At 34.1% G+C, this 24471-nt stretch overlaps 1 protein-coding gene across 27 annotated transcripts in view; it reads left to right on the top strand.

Annotated features, from left to right (window-relative positions):
• The window catches only part of BIRC6 (baculoviral IAP repeat containing 6), a 222506-nt gene that overhangs the window by 148727 nt on the left and 49308 nt on the right, over nucleotides 1-24471 (top strand). For all 27 annotated transcript variants that reach the window (XR_011426501.1, XR_011426502.1, XR_011426503.1 and 24 more), the window contains 5 exons: nucleotides 277-473; nucleotides 5555-5855; nucleotides 8069-8286; nucleotides 11779-11943; nucleotides 12799-12967. Coding sequence is in view for 24 of the 27 variants with exons in the window: in XM_023619262.2 (XP_023475030.2) it covers nucleotides 277-473; nucleotides 5555-5855; nucleotides 8069-8286; nucleotides 11779-11943; nucleotides 12799-12967 (1050 nt within the window). In the remaining 3 variants the exon portion in view is untranslated. The remainder of the gene's footprint in view (nucleotides 1-276; nucleotides 474-5554; nucleotides 5856-8068; nucleotides 8287-11778; nucleotides 11944-12798; nucleotides 12968-24471) is intronic.

Genomic DNA, 24471 nt, shown 5'->3' with positions numbered 1-24471 from the left:
TAGGGTGGAACCTGAAATTCTACATTTCAGAAGCTCTCAGGTGATGCCAGTGCTACTGGTCCATGGACCATCTTTGAGTAGCAAGACTATAGGAAGCAACATCAGAAGTCATTTAAACATTTTTGTGGCATCTAGCCTTAATACAACTATATCTGAGTAACAAGATATTTATACTCTTTTGTTGAATAGAGAGATGATAATATCTGCTATGTGAATGAAAGTGTATTAATGGAAATAGATCCTTTCTTCCCTATTATTTATAATTTATTTTTCTAGATCATGGTGATTTACTTGGTAGCTGTCCAGAAGATGAGGCTCTCACTCCAAGTGATGAGTGTATGGATGGGATATTAGATGAGTCTTTACTTGAAACCTGTCCCATTCAGTCACCATTACAAGTTTTTGCAGGAATGGGTGGACTGGCTCTTATTGCAGAAAGACTACCCATGCTATATCCAGAAGTAATTCAACAGGTAAGATAAAATTCCTAATTGAATATATCACTCCATGGTGACACCCTTCATTCTTTTTGTTGGTTTGTTTTTTAACTTAACCTTTTGGAAGTACCATTTCCCTTGCAGTCTTTGAGTATTATATAAATCGTCAAAGATCAACCTATACAGAACTTTGTGAGAGTTAGTTGGGACTGAAGAAATATTGAAGACTGGGCGTGTTTGCCAAACTCACTACACTGTAGAGTTTACCTTGATTTTATGGTTGTCACACTATAACAGTTTTGTGTCTATGCTTCTTTAGGTGTGATATTAATTATGGATATTACTGGGAATGGGAGAGTAAAATAGTAGTGTATGTTTCTACCCAAATTTTCTTTTCGCTTAAGTTTTATTCCTCTTTTAGGTGCCATTTCCATTTTGGGTAGTTTTAAAAACATTAATTTAATCTCTTCACCTGTTCATTAATATTACTGTTGTTGGTGTGTGTACTTTCAATGTTTTTTTAATTAATGTGGTGGGAGTATGATGCATGGAGAGTTGAAAATACTACCTTCTTTATGTTTGTTGAATGAGGTAGGGGAATTATTCTCTCTGGCTTCATGTACCTGGTATATATGTGCCTGCACTAGTTTCCTAGGGCTCCTGCATTAGTTTCCAAAGCACCACAAACTGGGTAGCTTAAAACAATAGAAATTTATTCTCTTACAGGCCAGGAGGCTGTAAGTTTGAGATAACAGAGCCGTGCTCCCTCTGAAGGCTCTAGGGGTGAATCCTTCCTTGCCTCTTCTTACCTTCTGGTGATTGCTGGCAGTTAATGGCATTTATTATGGCAGGCTTATAGCTGCAACACTCCAGTTCTATCTACATTTTCACATGGCTGTCTTCTTTGTGTGTATCCGTGTGTCCCTCTCCTTATAAGGACACCAATCATTAGACTTAGGGCCTCATCTTAACTTGATTATATCTGCAAAGACCCTAGTTCCAAATGAGGTCACATTCACAGGTACTGGGGGTTAGAACTTGAGTGTAGCTTTTGGGGGGGATACAGTTCAACCCACAAAAGTACCTATTCAGTAAATGGTTATTGCTTCCCAGCTACTCAAAAAGGTTAAGATATTTTAAGGTGATAGAACCATGATATAAGGTGATTGACACAGAAAAATTGACTAAAATTTTATTTCTTTCTGGAAAAGGTAATGACATAGCTAAAAGTTTGAAGTGGAAAAGACTCCAGCATTCCCAAGATTATCATTGCTTAATGAAAATTATTTTTCTAATTCAGTATTCAGTGTGGTCTGTTATATTGATTAGTACCTAAAAGTGGCATGCTGCTGTAGTACATATCTAAAAGTTTGGAAGTGACTTTAGAACTGGGTAGTTGTCAGAGTGAGGAGTATGATAAGAAAAGCCTAGATTGCGTTGAACGGACTGTTCGTAGAAATATGGATGGTAAAGCCTCTGCCAGTGTGGGCCCAGAAGGAAGTGAGGTTCACAGTAGAGAGAACCTATATCATCTTAGAGAATACCTAAATTGTCATAAGCAGACTGTTGGTAGAAATATGGATGTTAAAAGTGCTAACGGTGAGGCTTAGAAGAAATGAGAAACATGTTATTGGAAACTGGAGGAAAGGGGATCCTTGTGTTTTAGTGGCAGGAACCTTGGCTTATTTGTGTCCTGGATGTGGAAGGCAGCACTTGTAAGCGATGAGCTTGGATATTTAGCTGAGATTTCAGGTGAAGGTGCCTGTTCTCTTCCTGCTAATAGTAAAAAGTGAGAAGAAAAAGATAAATTGAAGGAAGTACTCTTAAGCAACAAGCAACCAGCACTTGACAATTTGGGAAATTCTCAGCCTGTCCAGATTGCAAAAGATACTAAAATTAGAGATTCACTGTCAGAAAAGCATGCTCTGGAGAAAAAGCCAAGGGTGTGGCTCTTCAGCCTATGCTAGTGCCTCAGAAAAATCAAAATGTTAGAGTATTCAGTCACACAGATGGCTCTCTTGAAGAGATTAGTCGAAATACTCCTAGATCCCCTCAGCCATCTAAACAGAAGCCAGGAATAGAGACAATGATGTGACAGTGGCAGCAGAGTCAGAGGAGGAGATGCGACGATGGAAACAAAGGGCCAAGTGCAGCAGCCAAAAGCCAAGGAATGTGCGCAGCCTTTAGAAGCTGGGAAGCCAGGGGACGGATGTGCCCGAGGCCCTCCACAAGGAGCGCTTGTGGCACTTAGAATCAAGAGCTCTGCTTCTAACCCCGTAAGATGTGTTTGGATTTCTCACCTCTGGATCTTTAGGATAATAAAGTTGTATTGTTTTAAGACACTAAGTTTGTGTTAATGTGTTAGCAGCAATAGGAAATGAAGACAGATTTTGGTCTGTACTTTCTTGTGATGTCTTTTTTGGTTTTGGTATCAGGGTAATACCAGCCTTATAGAATTGGTTGCGAATTTCTGATATCTCAAATTAAGAAAACTGTTAGATGGATTTACAACAGATTAGACAGTACGGATTACAAAATTAGTGAACTGGAAGATGTGTCAAAAGAAATCATCCAAACTGAAGCATGGAACATGTAAGGAATGCAAAGAACGTAAGAGCTATACAAATATACAGGTAGAAGTGAAAAATTCTAACATGATTTTATAATCATAGAAACAGAGTGGATTAAAGCAGGGACAGAAACAATACTGAAAGGAAGAAAATTTCCAAAACTGATATAAAACCTCAATCCAAAATTCAAGAAGCTCTGTAAACCCCAAGCAGGATATTCGTGCCTAGAAACATCATGGTAAATTGCTTAGAAACAAAGACAAAGAAAAAAATCTTGAAACCAACCAAAAAGAAGTGACCTATTTGTTTCAAAACAGCAAGAATAACACTGACAACTTACCTTTCAACAGAAACCTTGGGACTCAGGGAGTTATATCTTTAAAGTGCTAGAAGGAGGAAAAAAAATCTGCCATCCTAGAATTTTATACCCAGGGAAGAAAATTTTGTACAATCCTTCACCACCACAGCCCTTCCATAAAAGGTAAATTTGTAATGGCAGAACAGGGTATACAGGATTGACTCTCCTGTATGTAGAATTATAAACACTAGAAAGAATATTTAAAAAATAAACAATTGCTTAAAGGCTCTTGAAGAGTGACCACGAGCAGGCAGATATTGGAGAGGATTTAAACAACAGAAAGAGTGAAACCACGTTTGATGAGATTAGTGCCTATATGACTTTTCTCCTGACACTACTCCTCAGTCTGTGTGGGATGGGACAGGTAGAACTCAAGCAAAAGCTGCAGTCTTATTGGCCAGAAGAGTTTGGTTCTTCCATACTGGCTGGAAATTGAATGGAGAGGAAATCAGAAAGGAGGGAGCCACAGATGGGGGAGCTCTGAATTCTACACATGAATTCCTGTACAGCTGTAGCTGGCTCTGGAATTAGGCATACGTGGGAGTCTTGAGGGCCAGCAAGAACTGGAAGGCTGAAAGAGCTGTGCAGAGATTTCAGCTTCTATCCATCATGGAGGAGACAGAATTTGCAATTCTAGTCCTGCCTAGTTAAAGGTAAAAATCATAGCTTTTCCATTGGAATTGTAAATGAGTCATGTATTAAGAGTAAAGATGACATCCCGGTAGTAAGGGATTCTCTTGAGAAATAAGGGCAAAACCAAAATAGACTCTCTTAATAAATTACAGAAACCTTCCTAAGTTCATGGTGACCCACCAGTAATAAAACTATGTGCTAAAACAAAACTAAACACACTCCAGAGGAAGATTATAAAATTAAGAGTTACTACAACATCTCATTAACAATGTGGTGTCTAATAAGAAAAAGTTACTAGACATGCAAAGAAACGAGAAAATGGGACTTGTAGACAACAGTAACAGATCTTATTCACATTTTGCCAGTGGTCCCACTAATGTTCTTAGGGCCAAAAGGAAAAGAAAATTGAGTGTTCTTTTGCATGTTTGAGGGAAGTGGTGGTCTGAGATCCAGTTGAGGATTGTATGTTGCATTTAGTTTCTCTTTATTCTGGTTTAATCTGTAACAGTTCTGCTGTCTTTATTTGTCTTTCATGACCTTGAAATTTTTGAAGAATATAGGCCAGAAATTTTGTCTATATAGTCATGCACTACATGATGACATTCCGGTCAACGATGGACCGCATATACTTCAATGGTCCCATAAGATTAGTATTTTATAGCCTAAAGTGTAGTACGCTATATCATCTAGGTTTGTATATACTTATACACAGAACACACTCTGTGATGTTCACACAAGGACGAAATTGCCTAACAACATGTTTCTCGGAACGTATTCCCATCATTAGGTGGCACGTGATTGTATAGGCACTCAAATATATACCTGTGTCTATACATGTTTCTCCTAGATTTGTTTACTTATAGGACCTAGAGTCAGAGTTTCCCCTCCCCATCCCCCACCATCAATATATGCATATCTGTATCCCATATCTTCTTTTTTGAATAGCATCTTCCACTAAAAGAGATCAGGGCTCCTTGGAAAAATTGTAGGATTGGGGCAGGAAATGTACAAGATGAGGCTAGATACAGAAGCCTGCTTTAAGGGAGTTCCACTGACCAAATCTGATTCTACTTGAGCGTTAAATAAAATGATAATAAGAGATTATAACTTATAGAATAAAATTAGAATCCATCCTGACATAAATTAATAAATGAATGAATAAATAGATGGGGAAGGGAGCGTTCTTACTTACAGTTCAGTGCCAACTCAACTGCCATAGTAATTATTGTTTCAGGCAAGAATTATAAAAATGTTAATTCTAATGGGTCAAAGTTTGACGAGAAACAAGGTATTTACATGGTCTCAGAATGTATCTACAGATACTTAACTAATTACAAAGGAGAAAATAGTAACTTCAAAGCTGAGATACTTGGTAGACACCACCATACTCATGGTATCCTGTAACTCATAGTGTTTGGAAGCTTCTTTTTAAAAACATGTCCCTTTATTGATCCTTATATGTATTCCTGTATTTCAGAGAGATCCTTTGAAGTCAGGTCTTTAATTTGAATCTAATGTTGAAACACGCAAATAGCCAAACAAATTTTTTTTTTAAGGTGAGTGCTCCAGTTGTAACATCTACCACTCAGGAAAAGCCAAAGGACAGTGATCAGTTTGAATGGGTGACCATTGAACAATCAGGGGAATTAGTTTATGAAGCACCAGAAACCATTGCAGCTGAACCCCCACCTATCAAGTCAGCAGTACAGACCATGTCTCCTATACCTGCCCATTCTTTGGCTGCTTTTGGATTATTTCTTCGTCTTCCTGGCTATGCTGAAGTGCTACTGAAAGAGAGAAAACATGCCCAGTGTCTTCTTCGATTGGTATTGGGAGTGACAGATGATGGAGAAGGAAGTAAGTGTTTAGTGTTAGTAATGAAATTTAACATAGGTAAGTTGTGTAAAAGTTATTCAGATCATTGCCTATTATTCATCATTTATTTCCTTCATAGTTTGGCTATTAGATGATTTGTTGTTGATGACTTAGTTCCAATAATAGTCATCATAAATCCTAAAGAATCTCTATTTTCATTTCTTTATTCATTCAAAAGGTTTTTACTGAGTGCTTACAAAACTGCTGGACGTCACTTGGAGGGGTTTAAAGATGAAGTAGATATTTAGATCCTGCCCTCAAGTAGTTAATGTCCTCCATTAGTAGCAACGAGGAATGTATATAAACAAATAGAGTTAAAAAGTTATAAAAGCCTTGAGAGAGGTACAGCAGTGTTATGGAGGCTTACAGGTGTGAGATTATTTCCTTACCACCCAGTGATGGGAATAAAGTGGCATAGTATATTTTAGTGGAGCCTTAAAGGGTAAGAGTCAATTTAAGTTGAGATGAGTTATTTCAGAAAGAAGGAATGATTTGAGAAGTGTTGTTTGTATGCTCAGATTATGTGAGAGGGGATAAGTTAGCTGATGAAAATTTGTCTAAAAAGCAGCACTGAGAGCTCATTTTAAAAGCTGTTATTTGTAACAGATCATGGAAAAGCTTATTAAGAACTTCAGATTTTATTCTGAATAGCAATGAAGATTTATTAAAACATATTAAGGTAGTAATGTGATGAGAACCTTTTTTAAGAAAATCTGATTAAAGAGAACAGAATGAGGAAAATAATATAATATATAATAATGTATTTTAAAAAATAATTATAACAAAAATAATAATAAACTATGGTGATTGTTTCTGTTGGGCTGGCAGTTTTGTTTTAATAGAAGGACATAAAGAAAAATCACAGGGGCCCCGTGGCCGAGTGGTTAAGTTCATGCGCTCTGCTTCGGTGGCCCAGGGTTTCGCCAGTTCGAATCCTGGGCCCGGACATGGCACCGCTCATCAAGCCATGCTGAGCCACGTGCCAGGCACAACTAGAATGACCCACAACTGTGTACTGGGGGTCTTTGGGAGAAAAAGGAAAAAAATCTTTTTTAAAAATCTTTAAAAGAAAAATCACAGTTCACATTACCTAGCAAGTAGATTTTCATTTGGTTTACCTCTAATTCTTCAGTCAATGACTGTTCCATTTGAAAATGAATATTTTTTATATTATTTTAAAATCACGTGCTTTTGATTAGAGGTGGTATCTTTCACATGCCATTTAGAAAGAATACACTGTCAAACCCTGTACAACAAAGTATATTTAATCTAATAAAAGTATAACAATTTATTTGTGGATCCTGTAACTTTGAAGCTATTGAATGTTCAAATTACATACTTTTTCTTTTCTGTTTTCATATTGATGGAATTCTTCCAAAATGTTGACATGATTTTAAGTGTTTTTGTAATTGTTACTAAATTATAGCTTCTACATACTAAATAGTCCTGGTCATTTGGTTTCATATGTAAATGTATATACTAATTTTAGTCAATCAGGAATTTCTAATTACTTGATCTGACTTTTTAATTTAAGCAGATAAAAGGGTAAGAACTATTGTAATTTAGGACTCTATTATGATACAGTAGGTGTAATGCTGAAAAGAAAAGGAAAGAGAATTGCCTTTATGCCATTTCAGACTAATTTTAGTGAGTATGTAATGAATGTTTATTAAAAAGCATAATTCTGATGTCCTTTTCTGCAATAGTTGTCTCATCCACCATTTAGGTAGCGGTGGTTTTATTGGTTTGTTTTTCATTTATTGCTCCTTTCTAGCTAAAACATAATAGAAAACTATATTGCAAACAAAACAAAATAGTTTTAGTCTTTTATTATCTGTTCACGGTTGAAACTACGCCTAAGGCATGCAGTTACTTTCATATTGTTGCAAGAAACTTTTAAAGCTTCTTTTTTAGTTGTTAGGTTTAGTTTAAATTCTAGTTTATATTTTTTGACATAGTCTATAACTATTATCATATGAGTATATTTCAACTTTCTTTTGGAGTTTATATATCTGATGTCTTGCAGAGCTTTTCAAGAAACTCTTATTAGATATTACTATCCTGTTTGTGGTATTTGGGTTGTTTTCTAATGAATAGATAATTTTATATTATATTGTTATTATTAATTTGTGACCCTGTATATTGTTCCTTATTGTGTTTTTAAATGTTAATTTTGAGTTTTCTTTTTAATCTAGGTCATATTCTGCAATCTCCATCAGCCAATGTGCTTCCAACTCTTCCTTTCCATGTCCTTCGTAGCTTGTTTAGCACTACACCTTTGACAACTGACGATGGTGTGCTTCTGAGGCGGATGGCATTGGAAATTGGAGCGCTACATCTCATTCTTGTCTGTCTCTCTGCTCTGAGCCACCATGCCCCACGAGTTCCAAACTCTAGCCTCAATCAAACAGAGGTAGATTCAGTTTTAATTCTTTAGGTTATGAAAAACTAAGTTAAATTTATGGAGTACAGAGTATAATTTTTTCTGAAATAATATATTTCAGAGACTTGTGTGTTTCTTTTCTGCCGCTCAAACAAAGTATATTTAAAAGAGGAAAACTATGAACTAATTGTTGTCTTCTCTGTTAGGCTCTTTCAGAAAACTGTAAGTTAACCTGTCTACTTAAAAAAACACAAAAAAGACAATAGCTTAATAAGCTTTTCCATTTATCAGGATATGCTGATATCCTTTTTCTTTCTTTTCTTGAACTTTAGAGAATCAGACTATGGAATAAGAGGTTCTAGCCAGAACAGTAACACAAGAAAAAAATAACCATTATTTTGATATGATTTGATTGTGTTTATGGAAAACCAAAAATAATTAATGGCAGAAGTAAGTTTAATAAGGATTAAATATTCAGGTTCAACATATAAAAACAAGTTATTTCTGTATACCACTAACAGGTATAAAATGAGCCTTTTAAAGATAATGTTTAGAACAGCATCAAGAATAGAAAATATCTATGACTAAATCTGAAAAATTAGTACAAGACCTGTATTCATAAAATATATTCAATTTTAAAAAGAAATATTTATAATACTTTAGTAAACTGAAGTCTGTGCCCATGCTTCTCTTCCATGGAGTAGAAAATACAACTGTTCAATAATATTTCTTCCCAAATCGATCCTTAAGTTTGATGCTATCATATATCAAAACTTATTAGTAAGCTATGGTATTAGTACAAGGTTAGATAGAAGCCCAGCAAACAAGAGAGACTCAAATCCATGTATATTTGGTTATCTTATATGTGGCAACGGTGACTCTGCAACATAGTGGAGTAAGTATGGTCTTATCAGTAAATGGTCGTGGGATCAGTTAAATATCCATGTGGAACAAAAATGAATCTTTAAACCCGACTGTAACCTGTATGTAAAAGTTAATTCTAACTGGATGACAGATCTAAATTTTTATAATATATACAAACTACAACAATACCCGTTTACAAAAAAAAATTGGTGGTTACCTTTATGATCTTGGAGTAAACAAAGATTTCTTGAATAGGGCATAAAAAAACAACCCATAAGGGAAAAACATTGGAAAAAAGCAAGTACTTTAAAATTAAGAACTTTTTGTCAGAAACACTATTGAAAAGAGTGGAAAGGGAAGCCACAGAATGGGAGACTATATATGTGTATATAAAGAACTTGTCTCCAGAGGGGCCAGCCCCGTGGCCGAGTGATTAAGTACACATGCTCCGCTTCGGCGGCCCAGGGTTTCACCAGTTCAAATCCTGGGCGCAGGCATGGCACCGCTTGTCAAGCCATGCTGAGGTGGCATCCCGCATGCCACATCTGGAATAACTCACAACTGAAAATACACAACTATGTACCAAGGGCCTTTGGGAGAGAAAGGAGAAGTAAAATCTTTTTTAACAAAAAAGATCTCCAGAATCTTTAGAGTGCTTCAAAAATTCCAAAAGGAAATGGTAAACAACCCAGTAGCAAATACGTGAAAGGCTAGAATGAGCACTTCGTAAGAAGAAGCTATCTGAATATCCAGTAAATGTGAAAAGGTGATTTGTTTCTTAGTTACCAGAAAAGTACAGATGAAAACTTTTAATTCATTCTCAGTACACATCCATCAGAATGTCTAAGATTTCAAAAGCCACCATACCAAATATTGTCCCATCATCATTTGTAATAATACAAAGACAGTAGAATAGATAAAATAAATAATGTAGAAACAGTAGAATGAGTAAGTAAATTGTATTCTACTATGTAGTTAAATACTATAAGGTAATGAAAGTAAACAGCTACAGCTAACTATGCCTAATAGCATTAATGAATCTCACAAACACAACTAAAATGCCAGACATAAAGGAAGATATACAGCATGATTTCATTTATATAATGTTTAAAAATTAGACAAAACTTAACTTTAGTGACTAGGTTTTCATGTTTAGGTGGTAAAATTATGAAGAAAAGTAAGAAAGTGATATAAAAATCAGGATTATAACTAGCTTTGTAGAGGAACGAGGGTGTGACAAATAGGAGATGGAATGAGGGCAGTTTCTTGCCTGCAGTGGTTTAATTCTTGACCTGCATGGTTGAATAAGTGTTTGCAGTTCATTGTTTTACATATTTGTTTTGTGTTCTTTCTGGATATGTGTTAAATTTCACACTTAGAAATTTTTTTTTAATTAAAAGCTATTTTTATTAATAATCTTAATTCTACTGGTAAATATATGGTAATGACATTTTCATGATTCATTGAACAGTTTATTTTATAAAATGTTAAAGATGGAATTCCTCAGTCTTAGATCCATAAAACTGTATTGCAGATCAATTTGTGAAAGTATTGTTTGTAAATAATATTCTTCCTTAGAAAATATTCCGATTAAATGAAACAAAAACATTGGTATTATTTGTAGATTACCCTTGAAACTAGTACTTAATTGCAAATGTTTTGAGGGTTCATAATATGTTAAATTTAATGAAAATTCTTTAAAGGAGGATTCTTGTTACAGAATTAAACAAAGATTAATAATAATCAATAATAAAGAATTGACCTTTGCAGCATTTGAGGTTCTGTTATTAAACCAGTGATTCTCAGTCATTTTTTTGTCTCTTTTATATTCACATTTTTAATAATGTCCTCTATTCCCAAACGAGATTTTTCTACATGTCACATTCTAAACAAGAAAGAAATTGAGAATTACTCCTTCTAGAAATAGAGGCAGTCTTGCTTAGTATAATTGAAAACATATAATGACACTATTATAGAATTCTCCTGAGATATGCTTTTACTAGATTCATCCTAAAAGATCTGGCTCATATTCCTATTCCTTTCACTGTTTTCTCTATTTGATTTTAAGTCTTTGACTCTTTTAGGCCCTAAGGTGCCTTACCTCATCTTTCCCTAATATTTTTAAAATTTTAATTATTCTTAAATATAAGCATTTGTTCTCCTGTATTCCCCTTCCCCTAACTCCTGGCAACTACCAGTCTGCATTCTGTCTGTGTATTTACTACTCTAGATATTTCATATAAATGGAATTGTACATGTTACTTTTTGTGTCTGTCTTCTTTGACTTAGCATAATGTTTTTGAGGTTCATCCACATAGCATGTATCAGTACTTCATTACTTCTTATGGCTGAATGATATTCTGTTGTATATATATATATACCACAATTTGATTGTCTGTTCAGCCATTGATGGGCATTTGGGCTGGTTCTACCTTTTGGCTGTTGTAAATAGTCTTGCTGTGTGAGCGTCAGTTTTTACTTCTTTCGATATGAACCTAGGCATGGAGTTGCTGGATCACATAGTAATTCTTTGTTGAATTTTTTGAGGAATCTCCAAACTGTTCTCCCTAGCAGCTGGACTGTTTATATTCGTATTGATAAATATTTTTGAGGATAAATAAAACTAAATAGTTATAAATTTTTATTTTTTGTTAAAAGCCACAGGTATCAAGCTCTCATAATCCTACATCAACAGAAGAACAGCAGCTATATTGGGCCAAAGGGACTGGCTTTGGAACAGGTTCTACAGCTTCTGGATGGGATGTGGAACAGGCCTTAACTAAGCAGAGGCTCGAGGAGGAGCACGTTACCTGTCTTCTGCAGGTATATATTCAAAGTTGATATTCTCAATGATAATGGTTAGATTATTTTTTTGTATTTGTACTGACTTGTAAGTATTGATGACTATTCAACTCATCCTCAGCTACTTTTATAAAGCCCATTGTGCTCCCTGCTCTCAGTACATTTAAGATACCACTGGGCAAAGATTGCTCTTCACGACTTGTAGTTCTAAATTTCTTCCTCTCAATTAGCTTATTCACTGAGAGGAAAGTGATAAGGACGAAATTGTCCAGTAACTGGAAAATGTATCATATCTCCCTTCTTCCAGTCATCTTCTCATCTGAAGTGCTATATCTGGACTCTTTAAAAAAAAAGTTATTTATGTCTATCTTTGTTTCTCACATTCTTCTATTACTTTTCTAGGTTCAGGCAAGTTTAACTAGTATAGAAAGTTTTTAATACCATAGAAATGAGAAGAGAGTTTCTTAAAGATTAGCTTTGCTTCCTGCACCAACTAATTGACTAAAATTGCTCAACTGTTTGACCATTATTTTCTGCAATTCTAGAATGACAGGCTCATTCTAAGATTCCATGACCCTCAAAATATGGGTAAACTGAATTTATTCAATAAAGTAAATATCGGAGTTGTTTTAAGCTTTGAAGTTTATGTTCTTAGGTGGCTTGCTTCTATATGTCTGGTTATATGCTGTGCACCATCATGCAAAACACCTCCCTCTCTTGAAAATCTAAGGAAAAGACGTCTTATTTTTAAAACATACATTGCGAAACATTGATTGAGTTGAAAATATATACTCTTGGTAATCAGATTGAATATCAAACATAAAATAAGGGCTTTTAAAGTATGTAAAGCTAAAATCCAACAATTTTTATTTTTAGGTTCTTGCAAGTTATATAAATCCTGTGAGTGGTGTGGTAAATGGAGAAGCTCAGTCATCTCCTGAGAGTAGAGGACAGAACAGTAATGCCCTTCCTTCTGTACTTCTAGAGCTTCTCAGTCAGTCCTGCCTTATCCCAGCCATGTCATCGTATCTACGAAATGATTCAGGTAAATCTCATTGTAATTAGTCCTCTGAAATATTTTTGTGGGTGAATACTTTCATTTACTTATTTTATCATTATCAGTTTAAATAGTAAAGTTCAGTTGAAATATTTAATGTTATTCTTCCCCAGTATACATGTGGGTTTGAATTTCACTGATTTTTTTCTTAAAAATTATTCTGGAAATATTTAGTTCTTTTGGGGACCCCAAGTTGATACTTTATAGACAGCTGTCCTAGAACATAGAATAAAAGTTTTCATTATCCCTTTGTTTTCACCTGTGAAAGTACTTTTTTTTTTTAACAGCCTATAACTGAAAATCATAGGGCAAAAGCTAGCTTCTTCACAGTAGCGTTCTGATCTGAATATGGTTGGTTGAACTTCTGTGCATTTTTAATGTTTTTCTCAAACACTGTAGAATTTCAGACAATAGTAATTTGAAGAAAGGCAGATAGATAAGTCATTCTAGTCCATAGGTACTTGATAATAAAAGTATTAATTTTTACAGACTTAATAAAGACTATCATAGGTACTTACTCTGCCAGTGTACAACTGATTATTGATTGAAACTAGTTTATTATTTCCTTGGTTGTGGAATTATCTTTTAAGAAATGTATTCTTTTCCTAAGTAAGAATAGAAAAGTTATATGTTTTATTTAGAGACTCAGAAACATATAGATATTGGCAAGAAAAACAAGCAGTTAACATCTTTTTCTTTTAGCCAGGATTTTTAGATTTATTTATTTTTTTATTTCAACTCTCTGTTCTACTTCTTATCTCTGCCTTTATTCGTATTCTTACTCATAAGAAGAGATATTTACACATTTACTTGAATTATTGAGGAAGAATAGGGAAGGAAAGTGATAGGAGTGAATCTTGAAGTAGTCTATTTTGGTGCTTGGTAGCAGTTTAAATGCACAGTTAGATGGATGCAGAAGGTACTTGTATGAAGGGATTGCTGTCCCTGTTCTCCACCATCACAGACATTACTGTGCTTCAAAACACCGTTTCCCAGTCTGCCTCACACTTCTTCATAAAAATATTGGGATAAGATATGATTTAGGTTGATTTTTGTTTAGATTGACCTGTTTCATCCATCAGATTCATCTTTTTAAAAAAGTAGATGTCAAATGCACAATATATTTTATGATTATGTAAAATATTTGGAGCTGTACACAGTCAGATCTCAGTGCCAAAATTTAATATTAGATTATATGGAAAAATTGAATAGAGATAAGCCTTCTCTGTATCTCCTCCCACATTATTAAAATATTATTTTATTCATCCTTTTACTTTCAAAATACATGGCCTCTCAAAAATTTTAAAATTTCTGTCTTGTTCTGAAATTCAGTCTTTGTGTAACACTGAGCTTTTATCTTTATGGTTCAAGGTCAAAAAGGAAATCCGCTACTATTTACTTTTACTTTTTAAAAATAATCTATTCATGTAGGTGCACTTTCTGCTAAGTATGTTAATAAATAAACTGTGATTTTGGTAGCTATATGGGATCAAAAAGACTTAGATATTGTATCTTGGAACTGTTTTAGAAGTTTAATGTGACAAATTGGAATTTGACCTTTCCTTTGTGACTTACTGTTTTCCTGGAAGAAAGAAACTTCTTGACCAGGGTTTAGATTTACATACTCGAATCTGGTACCTTGTCCACTGGTATAATTTTAATTGATACGTTTATATTGAATGTGGTAAAATTATTTTGAAATAATATTTTAAGACAAATTAATGTAAAATGATTAACTTAAGTAGGTCAGATAATTGGCATCAACACCTGTTAAATGGTGTTTCCAGTGATCAGAGAAAATTATTCTGGAGTTTGGAATATATTCTGATCTCTAGTTTGTGAGAAACAAAGTATCTTATTTAAGTGTGCCCATTTAGAATATTTTAAATATGTTTTTCAGGAAAATATAGCTTAAATACTATATTATTAAACATAAGTTACATATGTAATTATCAGTTTTAGTTCAAATGTTAACTTTTAAGTGGCATTTTAAAATAAGAACAATTTATCTAGTCCAGAATCTTCCTGGAACTTAGTAAAATTCCTATTTTAGAAGATAGCCAGAGTCCATTTCCCAGTTTCGTCATTTGTCTATAGAATATTATTTTTGTCAATTTGGGGGGTACAGTAGGGTAAAGCATCCGGTCCAGAATCTTTTACATTATTTAGTTGTCATATCTCTATTTTCCTTTAATTTGAAACAGTTCCCAGTTTTTCTTTCTTTGATGATATTGACGTTTTACAGAATACAGATCATTTATTTTATAGGATGGTCTAACAAGTTGGTGTTCGAGTGTGAAAGCAGTGCTAATAATTTTGCTTGAGACATTATATTCAAGGTATGGTTTACTTCCATTGCTAGCAGATGATGTAGAAAAACACAAGCCTAATGTAATAGGCTCTTTTGAGAGCTGTAGTAAAATAGCGCATGTTTCCTTCCTATTACGTCTTTTTAAATGACAGGTGAGCAAGACAAGAAAATGTAGAAACATACAGTAGTTTATGCTCTGCTTTTCACTGGTCTACCATTAACTATTGAATATAGTTTCTTATCCCCCTTCCCACTCCCTTTTTGCCCTTCTTTTCTGGCTCCTAATGTCCAATTAGATACTTCATAATCTTCTTTCTTCTCAATTACTGTTAAAGATTGATATGAATACCAGAGTCTGCTCCTCGTTTCTTTTAATAAAACCTTCAAGTTCTCATATTAGAATGCTCACTGTGTGGCAAATTAGCTAAGTCTGTTTTGTTTTGATGAAAGTTTAAAATTTGGCCAAAAAGTTTAAGTGATTAATAATGCTGGCCATACAGATCAATAATAATTGCACATAAAATTGATCTTCACTTTTAGCCGTGACCCTCTTTGTATCACAGGTAAAAAGAGAATGTTGTCCCTTGCAAAAGTATTGCCAGAATAAAGGGAGCATTCAAATTCCTCAGGGGAAAGGATAACCTTTTTTCTATTACTGACTTCTAACAGTTCTGTAGCTGAGACACCAATCCTGTTCTCAGAGAAAGCACTGATTATATTTAGTCATTAAGTAATTCTATAACAACATTTTTACTTGTAGCATAATACTGGCTATACCATTATTTACCCAATTTGTTATTTTTAGATTATTACTTTAACTTATAAAATTAAAAAGTACTGAAGGCTATTATGACTATGTATGTATCTAGAGCTTTATACAGATTTATGATTGTTAGGAGAAAATCCTAATATTTCTTCATTTATGAATTCACTGTGTTTCTAGCAGGAATTTTTAATAGCCCAATAGTAGTTGTCCTACTATAACCTTTTCATAATTAGCCTCTCTTTGGTGGCCTTAAAATGGGTGGAGAAGAACGTTTAAAAGCTTATTATTTGTGAAGGAATGGAGAAGTTTTTGAAGTGTTTGGTTTGATGGCATCATAGCAGCAATATAAGTCTTCATATTTAGCCTAAATTAACCAGATTAGTGAAAGGTTACAGCGTGCTTCTATTTACTTAAAATAGATTAGTGAGTTTGAAGCTTACATAATAGTTCTTTTATGCTAACTAAAAGAAGGACATTTGTTAGTGTTCTTGCTTGGTTTTTGCACATTGGATTAACATGAAATTAGTAACATAACTCTGTTGGCCAACTGTATGTAGCAAACAGTAATTTTTAAAATATGTATTTTTGGATTTTTCTTCAAAAGCTTAATTCAATAAGCTAAGTCTGTAATTGAGAGACTTGTGAGAAAATTTATAAAACAGTAAATTTGAAGCCACAGCTTCAAGGTAGGTAACTGAAACAAGTGAATTATATGTTTGTATTAGGATATTTTATCTCCAGTATCATACTTAATAAGGAGTGATAGGAACTCTAAAAGAGAGAAAGTAGTTATTTTTATGAACAATTTCTTAGGTAGAAAGGAAAATCCTCATAGAATGTGTTCGTTTTGATTTCTCTCACTCACAACATTCTAATGTCCATTTATCATAGTCCTCTTATTTTGAAAACTGCATTGTAAACAAGGATCATTTTTCCTTGAGCCAGTCAGTTGCATTTATGCTTTTTCGTAAGCCTGCAGTTACCCCACTGGCCACTAGGTGGAAACCCTGTTTCATTACTAGAAATACTTCACAAAAATGGATGAATGTGAGAGTTAACAGATAAAATGTTACTTTAGAGTCCCTCACCCTCACCTCATCTCATTCCCATTTTGGAAGATGATGTGTTCCTATTTTCAGAAAACAGCACCACTGGGTACATTAAATTACTTCCCATTAATTTAGTGGAACATGCTGAAAATCCTTTATCATTATAAAATGTCTACCTTTTTAGTGCTGATTTCATAGTAGGGAGGTAAATATCATTTCAGAAAGAGAAATTAGAGTATCCTGTTCAATCCCTGTGTATATACTTCTTAGGAAGGAACAAATGAGTAAAAGGAAATCCAGAGAAATTTATTGTCACCCAGGTTTAACTGTTTAGCAGTAATATGACCATTATTAAACTCACATATTTTTAAATATTAAAGCGAGACATAAATGGATGTTTTCAGTATGGAAGGTACAAATTAGAGAAAAAGCACAGGACTTTTTTTATTGGGAACATTATAAAGTATCTATTAATTTGGCTGGTTGTCTTAGCTAAATGGTGGTACATACTTGCGTTAAAATTTTCTCGTTTTCACTGTATTTGTTTGGTAGTTCCCTAACTAGCTGTAGTGGAACAAAACCCATTATTAAATACTTCATTACACCGTCTTATTTTTCTTACACTGGATTTTGTGTGTTTAAAGTTCTTATTATATCTTATCTTTTGTTATATTCCTCAAAAAGTTAGGATTTAAGTTTAATTTCATGCATATACTATTTGAGAATAAAGTTAATTTTGTCATTATGGCAAATGACTTAATTAAAATATAGCCACATTCTTTAAATCCAGAAGTTATTACTAAAAAGTTACTTCAAAGTAAATGTACAGTTAGAAGTGTGCCCATCTTTCTAGGCCTCAGGGCAGCAAATTCTAGAGGACCTGTTGTTCTCTGAGGGCTTAGAAATTGTATTAGTGCTGTTACACGGAAAGATACTGGTTTATCCACAGAAAATATATGATTTTGTCATTTATGAAAATTATTTTGCTTGTTTTGTTGATACTCATTGCCTGAGAAACAAATAAGTAGAAATTATTGAGCTGTCATAACACATGGTACTTCACTGCATATCCTTATTTATAGTTTTCTTGGTAATAATTCGTTTGAAACTTTTGAGTTGTATTGTATATGCCATTTATTTTCACTGTTTTAATACTGGGTCAGAAATAGGTGAAAGTTTTAAAAGATTATTTTACTGAGTAGAGTTGCATGCCATTTTATCCCAGACTGTGTTATAATATGCTCCAGTTTTCTTGAAAATTAGCTGGAAAGTACAAATAAAATTTGGAACACTTGCCTATATTTAATGTAATTATTTCTACATATGGTTGAAAAATAAGATACTGTCAGGACCTGTCAGCCATTTCATTCTTGGTAAAAGAGTAACAGAGTACCAAAATTTTGAACATGTTAATGGCCACTCATGAGTGTCTCTGGCACATAGTTGCTTGTCAGCAAATATTAGTTCCTTTTGTGTAAAATTCTCATATTTGTCAAAGGCATCCTATGTGAAAATATCTTTGGTATAGAATACATCAGTTTATCTGTTAAATCGTTATACTGGTAAATCTTATGAGGAGGAGAGGTTGCTTAAAGTGAAATTTAGATGGATTGCCAAATGATTTGATTTGTGCTTGTAAAGGTAACATATCTGCAACACTTCGGAGATGCTTTCCTTGATTCTCAGAGTACAGTGGTCTTTCCCCTCCTGTTAGTTGGCAGTGTACCTAATGCTTATATTTTCACTGCTCACATTGCAGTCTGGTTATAGTATAAATTTTCTTAATAAGATTCCACCTAACCAATCTGCCAGATTAACCATAGCTCTCCATTTCTTTTATATAAACAACTCCACCTGTGCCGTATATGTGTGTGTGTGTGTGTGTGTGTGTGTGTGTATAAAGCCTGTAAGAGTTAGTTGTTTTTGGATTTATTTATGCCAGTGGTATTGCCATTACATGATTAAATATTACACAGACTAGATGTTTATATGATAAATCAATGGAATGCTTTTTAAAAGATCCTGTAAAAAAGGAATTGGCTAAAATAGTCATAGAATTAGATTGATATGAGAAACTGTAAAAGGTTTCACGTGTACACACACACACACATTTTTCCCCCAGTAGAATACCCTTGCAGCTGGGTAGAGCAAGTTGGCCGTGACTTGTATAAAAAATGTTCATACTTTGATCCTCTGCCAGAAATCTTTGACCCTTTGATGTGGGTTTCCGTGTATTTCATTCTTTTTGTCTAGTGGCTGGCTTAAATGCCAGCTTGAGCCAGAATTCAGCATATCTATGATTGACATGAATCTCCAAAACAATTTGTTGGATAAAGCTTGGTGGAGGACTATAAATTCAATAAATTAAATAATGGAAAAATTGAAAGGGAGATGAAAGATTGTTTATGAATTGTTAGATACAGAAGTTATGTTCATCGAAGTATTTGTGTAAAACTCATTGATGTTTCTGTTACAGCACTTACATATGGTGGAATTACTGCTAATTACATATTACATTCATTACTCTACAATAAAACAACTGCTAACTGATATTTTATTAATGGACAAATATTCTTAATGATTTGTGCTCACTTAAGATATCCTTTTAATAATCTCATTTGCAGGGATCTTAACTGCAGAGCCATGTTTTATTTTTAAATGTGTAGTATCAAAGAATAGTTTCTGGTTTATTTATTGAATTGCATTTTAGTGAGAATTTAAGAGTACTCTAGATGAAAAAATTCTGTCTCTGTTACTTTACTGTAGCCAATGTTTATTTCAACCTTTTTAAACTGTATTTTGTTTGAGTGTAATTTCTACAGCTATTGATCTGCTAGAGAAAATATAGAGTTAGGAAGGATTATAACTATAAGAGTCAGGTTTTTAGATCAGTACTAAACAATTGAGCTGCCTTTTGAATAAATTAGTTTACTAGGCAAAACGTATGTGTTAGATGATTATCTTTTAACATACACACATTAACCGTGTTACTTGTAGAGATATTTGTTGCAGATACTTATGTATTAAGTTTTAGTATTCAGTTACTTGAAAGAATTTATAATTTACAGAGAAATAATTTAAGTATCTCTTATTGCTTTGTTTCCGTGTGATATTTCCATGAAATATAAGGTGATTTTATATTTCAAGTTAGGCAAAGTAAGAATGGATACATTCTTTAATTGAAAATTAAGTATTTGAAGAATGAATTTATTTAATTTTCACACTAGATTTTAAGTCTGCTCAACGTTGCATAAACAAATAGTAATATTAGATCGAGTTGAGGTTTTTACACTTTAGGTGAGCCTCTCCTATTTTATGTTACTGAAATTCATCAGAGAAATAAAGTCAGCACATGCTGAAGATTCGTCACAGAACAAGATGCTTTTTCTAGGTAATGTTCATTTTCTGTGTAATCTTACAGTGACAATTGCTTAACTACAAAAAAATCATTATAAAGCATGCCATTTTTGAAGTATTAAATATAAATCCTAAGGAAGACAATGACTTTGAAAATATTCAGTGTTTATTAATGTTGACTAAAGCTTTATTTTCCTGTACATTTTGTTAGTTGTCTTTCCCGTACTGACTAAATTTCCCTTTCCTATATTAGATAGATTATTGGGGGCTTAAAGAAAACATAAATATGTATGTGATTGTAAATAATGTATGTTCAATATGTGCTTTTAGAAAAATGTCTGTGGCATTGTTGCTTTTGTGTCTTGTTTACGTTGCCAGATCTCGCATGTTTTCTGGCAGTAAGTCTTTATTGTCCATATTCATGGCTGCACTCGGGAGCAAGGCACTTACCCTGGAATGTGTGTCGTCATCTTCTGGAAATGTACTTTTAAAGGGTAGTCTTAGAAATCATTCTTGTTAGTTCTGGGTTTTGTCCTGAATGCAACCTGTGAGAGTGTGGTACAGATATATACAAAAACCATTACTAAGAGGTTAAGTACTATCCCAATAATGCTTAACATGACCAAGATAGATTCTTCTTTTTCTTCTTTGTCTTCTTGCTTCTTTACGTCTTCTGCTGTAGTGTTGACAGAAGTACCCATTTTCCCAGAAAATCTCTTAGTCTAGAGAAAAAGAAAATTGATTGTGAAACAAATCCCTGGGAAAGGTACCTTTGAACTATATAGAGAAATAGTAAAATAAATTTTCTATACTTGTTTTTCTTGCATAATTTTTCAATGTGCAGTTCTGTTTTACTTTCTTAAGATGGTGGAAAATTATAGAAAATGTGTTTTAGTACAACTTCAAATAATCTGTTAACAGTTGGACAAAATAATAGAAAATATGAAAAGGCACACATTAAATTCTACCGTTTATATATTATGAATTCTAAATTTAGTAGCTATAAATATATCTTTAAATTTTCTACATATATCTAAGCTGACGTATTTAATATGAACTTCAGTTAATGTCTGATATTTATGTATGATCAGTACATATTTTAGCCTAAAACAATGAAGTTACTACATGTCAGAGTTTTAAAATAATTAAAAGAGAAGTATTCCTTACCCTACATTGTGTCAGGAATAAAGTGTTATCAGATATCCTGCTTTAGTCCATAGTAGTGATGAACGAACATTTTCTCTTCATGGAGAGCTTCTGTTTACACTCAGAGAAAAAGAAGTGAACAAAACCTGGACAAGCTTCATATAGAAGGTGGCAAATGTTTTCAATTCTCCCGAAGGGATGGGTCTTCATTACTAGTCCGTGGTAAATTTCAGGGTAACTAGCCAGTGATAAGCCAAACGGTAAATGTGTTCCATTTTTGTCTTAGAATTATTTTTAGCTTTTATACATGCTGAATTGTGTTTCACAAAAGCATGCTAATGTTTATTGTTATTTCTTATGAATTTTCTGTCTGATGAACCTTTGAACTATTCTGTTTCTTTTCAGTCATTTGAATATCCTTTTCCCCGCTGAAATGTTGTAGTTTCAAATACAGAAAATGAGAATTTTCTAATTCTACCTAGTCCTAGTTTCTGTTTGCAAATTAGAAAATTTCTCTTACTATAACAATTAGAGTAATGTCACACACCACTATCTGTAGTTGTTGATGATAATCACAAGGTATTTTTCAAGCATTGCATAATTCAGCAAACAGGCACATCTGAGGATCAGAACGATAGTGACTTTGATTGCATAATAGTAAGCAGTAACATTGAACATGCACTCAGCACTTGCTGAGTAAATAAGGAGCCACAAGCCACTCTTGCAGATATGGCATTGCAAAAATGTTGTGCCTCTGCTCTTTCTTTGTCAGGCTGGTCACATTTAATCCTTCAGTAACAAGAAGTGTGCTGTGTGAAAAGGAACTAAGTTTAAAGATACCTAAGGGTTTTCTGATGAAGCTCTTCATGGCAAAAAACAGGATTAGGGAATTCAAGATCGAAATGATCTCTTTTGTACTCTGACAGGTTTTCTTTAAGAGTTTGTTAACGTTTACTGACTCCTTTTGTTCACTGACCGCCCACCCACATGTGATAGTTTAAAAGTGCGTGCCCGGGGGCTGGCCCCATGGCCGAGTGGTTAAGTTCCCGCGCTTGCTGCAGGCGGCCCATTGTTTCGTTGGTTCGAATCCTCGGCGCAGACGTGGCGCTGCTCTTCAAGCCACGCTGAGGTGACATCCCACATGCCACAACTAGAAGGACCCACAACGGAGAATATACAGCTATGTACTGGGGGGCTTTGGGGAGAAAAATGAAAAAAAAATAAAATCTTAAAACCACAGAGGTGTCATTAAAAAAAAAAATGCGTGCCGGCCGATGGCATAGTAGTTAAGTTGGTGTGCTCTGCTCTGGTGGCCCAAGGTTCATGGGTTCAGATCCCAGGTATGGCCCTATGCACCACTCATTAAGCCATGCTGAGGCGGCATCCCACATGGAGGAACTGGAGGGACCTACAACTAGAATATACAACCATGTACTGGGGGGGCTTTAGGGAGGGAAAAAAAAAGAGAAAGATTGGCAACAGGTGTTAGCTCAGGGCCAATCTTCCTCATAAAAAAACATAGAAAAGAAACTCCAGGAACACTTTTTAAAAAATGCAAATCATAAGAAATGACGCAGCAATGACATTTATTTAAAGTTCCTTGTAAATTGAACCTACGATTTTATGTCTCATGCTGTTAGTACTATTCTCAGTCTCATTGTCCACTACTTACTACCCTGTCTCTACAGCTTTTGCTTTCATCCCTCCCTGATATGAGGAGAATATCTTCTTCTGTTTCCGTAATTTAAGATTTCAGTAGGCTCTTTCCACTGCCAACTTAACTGAATAAAAGAAATACCAATAGAATAAAAGGAAATACCATGTTTCTTATATTTTAGAAGAGCTGTCTTATTTTCTGTAGGCCCATTTATTTCCAGATTGAAAAAAAATTTAAATTGTCAACCATGCCTTTGTTGCAAGTTTGTGGTATCTTTTTTCCCCTTTCTTCCGTATTGATAGTTTTAGCATGTTGGACTCTTCTTGGCATTATTCTTATAATGGAGAAGTAGCTCCTCATTTTGTGGTTTTTCCTGTTCTTGATAACTTTGTAACCGTTTAATTATTTTTTAAAAATCAACATCTTGGATCACTTACATTCTTGTATAATTTTACCTAAAATGTTATGATTTTATGTAGTTTACTTTTTTAATTAGTAGACTTTATTTTTTAAAGCAGTTTTAGGTTTACAGAAAATTGAGCAGATAGTACAGAGTTCCCATATACCCCCTTCTCTCTTCCACTCATAATATCCCATTATTCGCGTCTTATGTTAGTGTGGTACATATTACAATTGATGAACTAATATGATACATTATTTTTAACTAAAGTCAGTAGTTTACGTTAGGGTTCACTCTTTGTGTTGTGCAGTTCTGTGGGTTTTGACAAATGCGTAGTGTCATGCCTTCCAACAATACAGTATCATACAGAATAGTTTCATTGTCCTAGGCAATCCTTGTGCTCTACCTATTCATCCCACCCTCCCCCTCTCCCTCCTGAAACCTGTAACAACCACTGATCTTTTTACTGGCTCCATGGTTTTTCCTCTTCCAGAATCATATAGTTGGAATCATACAGTATATAACCTTATCACACTGGCTTCTTCCACCTAGCAATATGCGTTTAAGTTTCCTCCATGTCTTTTTGTGGCTTGATAGCTCATTTCTTTTTATCGTGGAATAATATTCCAATTATATGGATATACCACAGTTAGTTTATCCATCACCTTTGAAGGGCATCTTGACTGCTTCCAGTTTTTTGCAGTTATGAATAAAGCTGGTGTAAACCTTGATGCACAGATTTTTGTGACCATTTTTCTTCCATTGATCTATGTGTCTATTCTTTTGTCAATATTATGTTGTCTTGA

Source organism: Equus caballus, chromosome 15, assembly GCF_041296265.1.
Source record: "Equus caballus isolate H_3958 breed thoroughbred chromosome 15, TB-T2T, whole genome shotgun sequence".
Lineage (NCBI taxonomy): Eukaryota > Metazoa > Chordata > Mammalia > Perissodactyla > Equidae > Equus > Equus caballus.
The sequence above is the reverse complement of the archived record's forward strand: the minus strand, read 5'-3'. Positions and strand labels throughout refer to the sequence as shown.